Source organism: Poromitra crassiceps (assembly GCF_964638095.1).
Source record: "Poromitra crassiceps genome assembly, chromosome: 16".
Taxonomy (NCBI): Eukaryota; Metazoa; Chordata; class Actinopteri; order Beryciformes; family Melamphaidae; genus Poromitra; species Poromitra crassiceps.
This window is the reverse complement of record NC_139645.1, coordinates 32,078,310-32,089,260: the sequence shown is the minus strand read 5'-3', so window position 1 is coordinate 32,089,260 and position 10,951 is coordinate 32,078,310. Positions and strand designations below refer to the sequence as shown.

At 43.0% G+C, this 10,951-nt stretch overlaps 1 protein-coding gene across 1 annotated transcript; it reads left to right on the top strand.

Annotated features, from left to right (window-relative positions):
- Positions 1 to 3,630: 3,630 nt before the first annotated feature.
- On the top strand, positions 3,631 to 9,610 carry LOC310791592 (uncharacterized protein; the record flags this gene model as incomplete). The annotated part of the gene is made up of 7 exons (XM_083653259.1): positions 3,631 to 3,719; positions 5,431 to 5,573; positions 6,271 to 6,422; positions 6,536 to 6,687; positions 7,168 to 7,323; positions 7,425 to 7,505; positions 9,293 to 9,610. 4 exons carry the CDS (start codon positions 3,631 to 3,633, stop codon positions 6,617 to 6,619), a joined length of 468 nt encoding a protein of 155 aa, XP_083509385.1. The 3' UTR covers positions 6,620 to 6,687; positions 7,168 to 7,323; positions 7,425 to 7,505; positions 9,293 to 9,610.
- Positions 9,611 to 10,951: the final 1,341 nt, after the last annotated feature.

The window sequence follows — 10,951 nt, the reverse complement described above, 5'->3', positions numbered from 1 at the left end:
GTGGGTGCATCTCATTGTAAAATTGGACTTGGCCCAAATTGGGCTTCAAACGGCCCAAATCAGGCTTCAAACGGCCCAAATCTGGCTTTAAACGACCCAAATAGGGCTTCAAACGGCCCAAATCTGGCTTCAAACGGCCCAAATTGGGCTTCAAACGGCCCAAATTGAGCTTCAAACGCTGAATAATGACATCACAACAGTATAATCCTAATGTTGATTTAAAATGATATATTACTCTAAATATGGCTTAAAAAGGGGGGAATAAAACCCCAATTTTTTTCCGGCGGCGCCCTGGACCTCCCCTATTTCGGAACCCTAGCTACGGCCCTGCATGACGTGTTTACATCTTGCATTAACAAGCGTTTTTTACTGGGGGGGAGGGCAGGGCCATATGCATAGGAAGGTGCTAGATAGTCCGGATTCGAGGGGTGGGTAGAATTAGTGGTTAGAGGGATATGGGTGGTGTTTGGTGGTGGGGGGTGCCATACCCACCAAAGATGCCATACCCACCAAAGTACATAGCATACATTGGGCCGTTTGAAGCCCAATTTGGGCCGTTTGAAGCCCAATTTGGGACGAGTCCAATTTTACAATGAGATGCACCCACTTTAACCCTGAATAAAGTAATAAAACCACTAGTAAACCAGTAGGCGGCGCCTGGCCTGCTGTTCAGTGAGTGGCCTGACTGGGGGCACCAATTTTTTTTTTTTTTTTTTTGCAGGCCAGGCCAGGCCACCGGGCATTTGCCCGACGTGCCCGATTATGCAGTCCGCGCCTGTATGTGTGTGTGTGTGTGGTCGGGTGGGGGGTTTAGGTTTATTCATCTGATTACGTCCTGCTCATGACGTGTTAACATCTTGCATTAACAAGTGTTTTTTTACTGGGGGGGAGGGGCCATATGGATAGGAAGGTGCTAGATAGTCGGGATTCGAGGGGTGGGTAGGATTAGTGGTTAGGGGGATATGGGTGGTGTTTGGTGGTGGGGGTGCCATACCCACCAAAGATGCCATACCCACCAAAGTACATAGCATACATAATAACAATAAGGGTATCTTTGTTGGCAATGTTTATTGACAAAAGCATTAAAACAATCTCTCAAAGTCTCCAATCTGTCAGCATTTGGCCTGTGTTGTAATATCCTATGTTGAAACAACTGATCATCAGCAATTTTAACCTGCACAGTAACAGCTAGCATTAGCGTTATAATCTCAGGAGAGCAAGAGTAAATAATGAGCCATGCACATGAGAATTACCATTAACGTTACAACATTTAATAGGCGGGGCCTCCCCGTGCGGAGGTGAGGACTTTGGGTGGGGGTTGAGAGTATTTATAGGGGGGAAAAGAGGAATTGTACTTGGGGTGCGTGCGACCGTGCGTGTGTGCGTGTGTGGTTGCATCAGAGCATTGAGCAGAAATGGGAAGTCCCTTCAGGCAGTTTCACATCTGTTTGACATTTAAATAAATATTTCACAACAATCTGACTAGGCTGCATGTTGTTGGCGTGTGTGCGTGCGCGCGCGGGGGGGGGGAAGGTTGTTGGGACCTGTGCGTGTGCAGGTGTTCCCCATATAGGTGTGTTCCCCCACTTCTCTAGTCTAGATAGCACTACACCTCTGACTACACACACATGAAACTCAGGTCTGGGTACGGCGTCCTCTTTTCCTCTATACTGCAGTTTGGACCCCAAGCATTGTACCTAGCGTCATCTGTTGCCCGTCGACAAACAGGCCAGTTTTTTTCTCTAAACCTTGCTTAAAACGAGTACGGCTCAAGTAAGCTTCCCTTACGCGTGCGTCCCTCCTGACGCATCACCTCACCCTCTTGTGAGTATATCCGTATTACGGAACCATCCCCCCGACCTGCAGCTTTTAGCAGTAATTACAGTCATCTATGTTTTAAAACGTTAGGGTGGTTGTGCTACAACCCGGGTTTTACGAGTGAGAACGAGAGCTCTCACTCTAGGGCCATCTTCGCTGCGCACGCAGCCACTGGAAGAACACCATCCATGTTCCAAAAATGATCTCCATACAAAACCAAACCACCCACCAACAGGTGGCGTGGCACTCCTGGGACTGAGGCGGCCACCCACACCCCTCTCCCCGTGACCACGTCACGCCCGCCCAGACCCCAGTACTGTATACTATAGACGTATAGTAGTCGCTTAGAATGAAAGTAGAGTGAATGAATTAGAATTAATTTGTGTTTTATGTTGAATGTTGCTAGCTGTTTATATGAAGGAAGTTCATAAAAAAAATACAGAGGATTTTTTTTAATCAATTTGATATGTCCCATTTACATGTACCTGCAGACCTCTAACATGGACACCAGAGGCTCCATTACAATCACATTAGATTTGAACACAGCTCTATAGAAAACATGTTTGCTTTGTCGTTGTGCCATTGGGAACATCAATGAAATCCAATTTCTGTATTTATAGAGAAAAATAGGACCAATAAAACATAATCATGAAATGGCACAATGGTGGATGCTCTTCAGAATCACCTACAAACCCTGTATCAGCCTCACTTGTCCCTCAGGCCCTTGGTTTAGTGTGGGGGAGTCCCTTCCCCTTCAGCTCGCTAACCCAACCTTAGCTCTCATAGGCCTATAGAAGCTGGATATCCCAAGAGGGCTAGCAGTTTTACTTAAATTTTGACTTCTTGTATCTAGACTTTATTTAGGCACCCCAGTTAAAGTACAGGTCACTCTGCTGAGAGCAAACTATTACCCTTGAAAATGTATCAGTATAGACTAAGGTGACCAGATTTCTCAAATGAAAATCGGGGACATTTTCTGGTCCGCTAGGGGGGCCCAGGGGGGGCTGTGCCTCCCCGGCTTTTAGAAAATTGTGTACATTTTACAGTAAAATGCATAAATCTGGTGCACTTTGAGAGCAAAAGTAAGAGGCTAGATCTATGAAGAACTTTGTGATTTTGAAACAATTGAAAAAGAAGCAGTTTACAATGGTTACTAGTTATCTGGCACAATTTACCACAAATTAGACAGCCTAGGTAATTCATGGGAAATAGGCTACTGGTGTATTGTGTAGAGTGGCAGGAACATAGAGAGGGACAACTTCTCTCTTTGACCTCACCAACTGGTGGATAATTTATTTACACAAAACAAAAACATTACAGTAGTGATTTGTTACCTCAGTAAACACTTTCCTTGAGTTTAGGGTGTCGCTCACCAGTTTCAAGTATTCAATGGCCACATGACCATATTAACTGCTAATTTAATATTAAATGCTGACAAAATAATTTAAAAAATCATGTTAATACTAAAAGGCAATTTTAAAAATTAAAATATGACCTATTGTGTTTAATTTAAACCAGGGGTTATCAAAGTTTTGATGGCTGAAGGCCAATTTAGCACTGTAATAATTGAACATGGGCTTCCATTCATGCAAGGAGTAATTTATATTTGATCTGACCCAATATAACTATGTTTCTGTCTTTTCTTTGGTCTAAGGTACAGTGTATACTTTTATCAAAAGTACATCAGGCCCCCCTTGCTGTAAAGTACATCACTAGCTTTCTATGAAATACTATTTCTGCTCTCACGGCAGTATTTGGCAAAGTCACGTGACTACTGACGTTTAACCAATCACAGCGGAGTTGATTTTTAGAATGTCCTCCATCTTGTTTGCGGCCCTCTCTATCCCCTCTTCAGACTGGGAGCAGCCAGCAGCAGTTTATATCGCCTCACTGATAAACAGGTAAGATATATAACGAAATGTGATTTTAATGTGACTTAGCGATACAAATTAACGTTAGTAAACCTGTTAGCTAACGTAAGTTTAGTTAGACAAACGGCGCCAGACCAGTCTGATAGCATAATGTTGCATTGTATGATGTATGGCCATGGTAGCTCCCTGTAGCTAGCTAGTTCGCTATTGGGCTAGCGCGAGGCAGTAGCTAGTTCTATCTGCCTCACTGATAAATCTGCGGAGGTAAGATATATAACGAGATGTGATTTTAATGTGGCTTAGCGTTACAAATTAACGTTAGTCAACCTGTTAGCTAACGTAAGTTTAGTTCAATAAACGGCGCCAGACCAGTCTGATAGCAACATTGTAGTTAGCCATTGAGCTAACCTACATGTTAGCTACAAGCTAGCTACACAATAGGCACCTAATGTTTAGACTGTTGGCGGGTTTTCACCACAGGGTGGGACATTCTAATTTCATTGTTATTCTTTTGAAATGTGAACATACAAACTAGCCACGTGTGAGTTGTATTGCTATTAGTAGCTGATATGGGCCTGGGCATTGGGCTTTTATGATCAAAGAAAAATGTGGCTTGATGACTGTATTCCAAAGGCTCTAGTGGGCTATTTTTTTTAAGCTAACATAATTATACTTATATCATCAAACTAGGAGTGAATGAATCCATTGCTATCAACCATGTCAAACTAGCTTGTCTGCAAGGTGGGTAAATACTCCAGAGTTTGGCCACATTTTGGCATGGGGAAAGCATGGCTGTTGGAGCATTTCTGTCAGAAAGTTGTCTTCCCTTTTGAAAATGGCCTTTGTTATAATTTCAACCAACTCTAAATCTAACTAATACAACTGTAAAACCGATCCAAGAGTATATATATTTTTATTTTGAAAAAATATTTTAGATTTAGAATGTAAATTGTCTCTGTATAATAAAGCAATTGGCCCTCCCTCATTCCCACCACTGAGATGCCCTTGAGCAAGGCCTTTAAACCCAACCGCTCCAGTGGAGCTGCTCACTGGCCAGAAGATCAGACTGTGTTTGAACTGGTCAGCTTCCAGGTGTGAATGTGTGTGTCAATGTGAACAGGGCACTCATGAAAAAGAGCATTTCTCTGTGAGACTCCCCTGAATAAATAAAGGTTAAAAACATTTTAATGTAATTTCACACATGTATTTTTGACCCAAGGCCCTCCAACCACCTCTGATCTAGGCCACACTTCTCAATCTTTTGAATATCAAGGACCCCTAATTTACACATTAGGGCCATATCTACATGATTTTCTGATAAGAGTACATCATGTTTATTGTATTCCTTCAACACCCAAAACAGATTCTTTACTTTCTATTTGGTAAACTTTTTGTTTTAGTTATTGTATATTTTTGTATTTTGTATCAACATACCCTCAATCTTAGCACCTCTGCACTGGTTACAAGTAAGACATTTTCCGGTCTGAGCGCAAACAGAGTATAGTGAGACAAGAGGAGACGCTCTGAATTTCACCTCCACCATCGTTCAGAGTAGGGCAACGGTAATCTGACTAAATCACGGCAATCACTGTCTTGGTAAATTTACGAATCAGTTCTAATTAGATTTGCTTGACTTCAGGTTGCATGAAACTATGCAATTACCATTGTGATTTATGAATAAGCATATTATTAATAGATGTATTTAATTCTCTCTCTCTCTCCCTCTCTCTCTTTATCATAGGTGTGTGGTACCTGAGGTTGTGGTGGAGAGTGAGACTCCAGTGTTGCACTTTCAAAGGTGTTTTCTTGGTCAACCATATGAACAGCAGGCCAGACTGACCAACACCAGCATTCCTGCCTGCATGCTACAGTGTGCTACACCAGGTTAACCTCACACAATTTCACCTGCTGTTTGGAGAAAGGGGGGGGGGGGGGTGTCCCACTGCGCAACAATGAGAAAGAGGCCAGGAGTCTGACTTCAATTATTTTGTTTTTATTCAAACGAACAATGATGTCCAATAATCAAGTAATCACATCAAATAAATTACAGCGATTTCACAAATAAATAAGCCAGAATAAATAAAATAAAAACAAACTATTGTAAAATAAAATAAACGCCCTGGCTTTGTTGAGATCACCTCAAAATATTTGCTGCTGTAGGCTATACAAAAATCGGACTTCAGGGATTAAAGGGATGTCTACAAAAATTAACCAGAATAAAATAAAATAATCTAGCCTACAGTAAAATAAAATATAAGAGCCCTGAGATCAACTTAAGATATTAAAATATTAGCTGCTGTAAAATGGTGTGCTGACTGCGCTGACACACCTGCTTAGATAATCATTTATAACGGGCGTAGAGCTAATAGTGCGGCAGGGGGAAGCCATATGCGTTTGTGCACGCTCTTAAATTGCATTGCGCCGGTGTTAAACTAGCAGCAAAACAAGTGCAAACTCTAAATTACCGCTTTTGCGACAATAGGGCCCTGTGTGTTTTGGCATTATGGTGTAGGTTGGTATTATGGGTTTCAGTATTGGTTGTGGGTATTTGGTGAATCCTCTCCTCTGCTCTCCTCTCCAGGAGGTGGTCTTATCATCTATTGGACAGGGTCCAAAGGTGCAGGTTCAAATCCCCAGTTGGACTTTGGTAGAAGCCCGGTTCTGACGCACGTAACAAGACCACTGCAACTGTTCAACCGGTCGCCTATCCCAGCCTACTTTACTGCTCACAAGGTACGTCACACCCATGCACGGAGGCACGCGCGCGCGCGCCCCCCCTCCCCCCACACACACGCGTATCCTCCCATTGAAACCCCCAACTACCCGCTCTCCTCTCTTCTCCTCAGGAGGTGGTCTTATCGTCTATTGGACAGCATCCAACGGTGCAGGTTCAAATCCCCAGTTGGACTTTGGTAGAAGCCCGGTTCTGACGCACGTAACAAGAACTCTGCAACTGTTCAACCAGTCGCCTATCCCAGCCTACTTTACTGCTCATAAGGTACGTCGCACGTACGCACACAATGCAACAATGTTTACAGTCATAAAACCACAACGTTGGCAGTTATTGGAGAATGTTTGATTGGTGCTTTTACACACAAAATGGCTGCTGTGAAAAAGGTTAATAACATTTACTAGGGATCTCGCACGCTACACACATTCGATTCCTAGGCTCGCTCAGCTGGCCCTGCAGCTTGCATTCGCAGCTCGGCTGCTGTGTGGCAAATGAGACCAGCATCACTGATGTCAGATTTATGACATCACTGATAATGTCACAGTGGGATTTATGACATCAAGGATGATGTCACAGTGGGATGTATATACTGACTGATGATGATGATGCTGACCAGGTCACGGAAAAGGGGCCGTAGCTAGCAATAGGAAGCTCATAGTCAGGGTTCCGTGTGTGCTGTAAATGTATGATGTGTTTTTCAGAGTGGCTGTCTAACCCAAAATGTGTTGTGTAATTTATATATTTCAGATCAACGCTGAATTCCTACGGATCACAACGGTACCTCTACAAGCACGCTTCTTTGCCAATTTGGATAAATTGAGCAGCCAGCTTCTCCAGGTGATCAGGAGCAAAGGTGGAGCATTCCGGGTGAAAACCGCTGATGCTCTTAAAACTTTGGATCAGGTATGCATACGTTTTCAATTTCTGATTTCTGTATGTTATGTCGCCGGTGCGTGGACATCTGATATATTTATCTTTTGCTGTGTGTGTGTGTGTTGCTATAGAGCCTCGACATGAACATCAGATGAGTGAAGAGTCTGGTGATGTACCTGGGGGAAGACGTGAAGGAACTGAAAGAGTACCAGGTGAGACAGCAAACCGTGGCAATGCACTCAGATCAGGCTGTTTGCTGTTAAATGGACAAAATAACACAATGCAGTTATTTTGCACATAATCTCACACATCTGAAAACTGTAAATAGTTTTGCAGACATTAATTGAGTTTGACAGTTATTGAGAGTTGATTTGAGGTAAAGGAGAATTCTGTTTTTTTAGACACCCAGACTTTTTTCCAGCTTAAAATATGATCTTAAAGGGATAGTTGGGTTTGCTTGAAGTGGGGTCCTATGATGTACTTGCATACAGTCAGTGTACTGGGTAAAGCACTCTGGACCCATCACACACCGTGTTTGGAGATCCAGCACTCTCAATGCATCAGGCTCAGAGCTGTTTCCCTGTAGCTTTGGGGGCCAGTAACTAAAACGTAACTTAGCCACCTAAAATAACACACAGCCTAAACAAATCAATATCAGTGTACATGTATGCTCTATTTTGACATTTTTCAGCACTTTACCGTCAAACAGCCCTCTCATTTAGCACTACATTTTCTCTGCACCGCACAACTACTGCATTCTTAGCGCCGCGGGACTGGATTACTCCGCGGCACTGTGCAGGCATAGGAATACGGTAGTTGTGCGGTGCAGATCAAATGTAGTGCCAAATGAGAGGAGACGGCTGTCTAAAACGCTGAAAAATGTCAAAATAGAGGGTACATGTACACTGATATTGATTTGTTTATGTGGGTGTTATTTTAGGTGGCTAAATTATGTTTTAGTTACTGACCCTCAAAGCTGCAGGGCAACGGCTCAGCCTGATGCATTGAGAGTGCTGGATCTCGATAGACTGTGCGACAAGGGGCCAGAGTGATTTACCCATTTCACTTACGCCATTATTATGCATAACATTATGCAAGTACCTATAGGACCCTACTTCAAACAAACTGAACTATCCCTTTAAACTCACCCAAATACCTTTGGTTTCATTCGGATCGTCCGGGAAGATATTGAGCTGTGAGTCCATAATCTCGAAACGCCGCTGGCTGATAATATCTGGTCTCGAGATTATGGACGATGAATTCAATGGCAGCGTGTATTTATTTGAGCCAGTCTGGAATAATGTATGGAGTGGGAAGGGTGAGGAACTGCTATTAATGTGACAGACAGCAGAGCCAGGGGTGAAGCAAGGTAATGCTAGATCGTTGATCTAGATCTAGATGCCCCGTTTTTGCCTGTTACTCACGGCTCAATATCTTACCGGGTGATCTGAATGAAACCAAAGTTATCTGGGTGAGTTTAAGATCATATTTTAAGATGGAAATAAGGTCACAGTGTCTAAAAAACAGAATTCTCCTAAGTTGTGGACCAGTGATGTCATTTATGCACAAATGACATCACTGGCATCAACTTTAACTGAGGGATGCTGTCGGCAAGCTTTATATCAAATATCCACCATCATCACTGCCAGTCAAGAGGCTCTGCCCAGAAAACTATTGTGTTTATAATATGGAACCCTGCAAATAATCTGTCACATTTTGATGGCTGTGAAGAACAATCTATGGAATGATATGACCTTGTTAGCTGGGGCAAGATTTCTATCTGCATGTATCATATTGAACACCAGACAAAATCAGACTAATCAAGGTCTGGAAAAGGTATGAATTTTTTTTATTGGAAATGTGTAGGAATGTCATCTATCTGTCCACTCCATGTTTTCTCTGTCCCTCTCTTCTGCCTTCCAGCTTTGTGGAATGTATCCCCCTCCCCGGGCTCAAAAACACACACACACACAAAATACTAAAGTTAATTGTCTTTCAGGCTGTGCAACGGGAAGAGGCAGAGGCAGAACTTGAAGGCACACCCATGGCAATCTTTGTCATCCGTGATGGCGACTCGCTCTCCCCTCCAAAGGACATCGGTATTGTGATCGACGGTGTGGAGGTCCTCAGTGAGTTGTCCTCTGTTGCCTTGGCATGTGCCATGCTGCTTGGACTCATTTACACACTCAACGTAGCCTATCCTGATGAACTCAAGTACACATTTGAGGCCTTCCAAAAACTCTTCTTGGACATTGAAAGTCGACAAATGAGCCGAAGGCTACAGAACCTCAGTGTTAAGCTGCAAGAGTGAGTGAGATCAGACCACATCTGATCACATCAGATATGTTTTATCTGTAGCAAGTAGAGAGGGAGAATTCGTGGGGGGGGGGGGGGGGGGGATGATAGTCATCAGTATCATCATCAGTACATAAATGGGAGCTCTGACTCTTTGTTTGTCTCATCATCAAGATGTCATAAATCCCAGCATTGATGACATCATCAATGACATCATCAGTGATGTCATAAATTCATGAGTGACATCACGGGCTGACTGATATCAGTGATGATGTCATCAGTGACATTAAGGAGCAGCCAGGGCAAGGCCGCAGGAATCGAGCGCGTGAGATAACTAGTTGATAAAATGCTCACACTGCTGTTTTGCCTTGAAAAAAATGTGGAAAATGTCTTTAATGCAAAGGCAGTGATGTTGCAATGTTCTAACAGTCTCACAGACAATTTTAAAATAGCAATGTTTTGGACTTACCCCGCTAGCCGGGCGCTTCTGGCTCATACGAGCGCATTAGCGCCCGGCGAACGTAACGCATTTCCCATTTTACACTGTGCCCTTTTCACGTCTAGGTCTAAATGCCGGCTCCTACCTGAGTCTTCACGTGAAGTGAAGACGCTATCCGATGTAAAACATCCTCTTCTTTTAATGACACCTAGTTGTTGCATCCAAATTGTTGCATAAAATCCACTTTTCTGTCTCTCAAAAACCGAAAAGCATTTATCTGGAGCACCGCTTCTTCTTCTTCTCTGATCTGAAGCAACCCGGAACAACGACTTCCGGGTTGCTCGAGGTGCTCCAGATAAATGCTTTTTGCTTTTTGAAAGACAGAAAAGTGGATTTTATGCAACAATTTGGATGCAACAACTAGGTGTCATTAAAAGAAGAGGATGTTTTGCATCGGATAGCGTCTTCACTTCACGTGAAGACTCAGGTAGGAGCCGGCATTTAGACCTAGACGTGAAAATGGCACAGTGTAAAATGGGAAATGCGTGACGTTCGCCGGGCGCTAATGCGCTCGTATGAGCCAGAAGCGCCCGGCTAGCGGGGTAAGTTTTGGACCAACGTTGCTATGTTACAATTTCGGCTCCAACATTATAAAATGGTAACGTACGTTTATACAACGGTGGGCATGGTTTCGAGATTTTAGGTTAGGGTCTGGGTAGGGGTGTCATAAATAATCGATTATAAGATGCATCGCGATGCGGACGTGCACGATTCTGCATCGATTAACAAATATCAAAAATCGATTATTAAATTTTTTTTTTTTTTTTTTTTTTTTTATCAAATAAAATAGAATGTAAGTACATGCAGTTGTTTATTTTAATTATGGATCATAATACAATGCAATTCCAAATGCACTTTTATTTT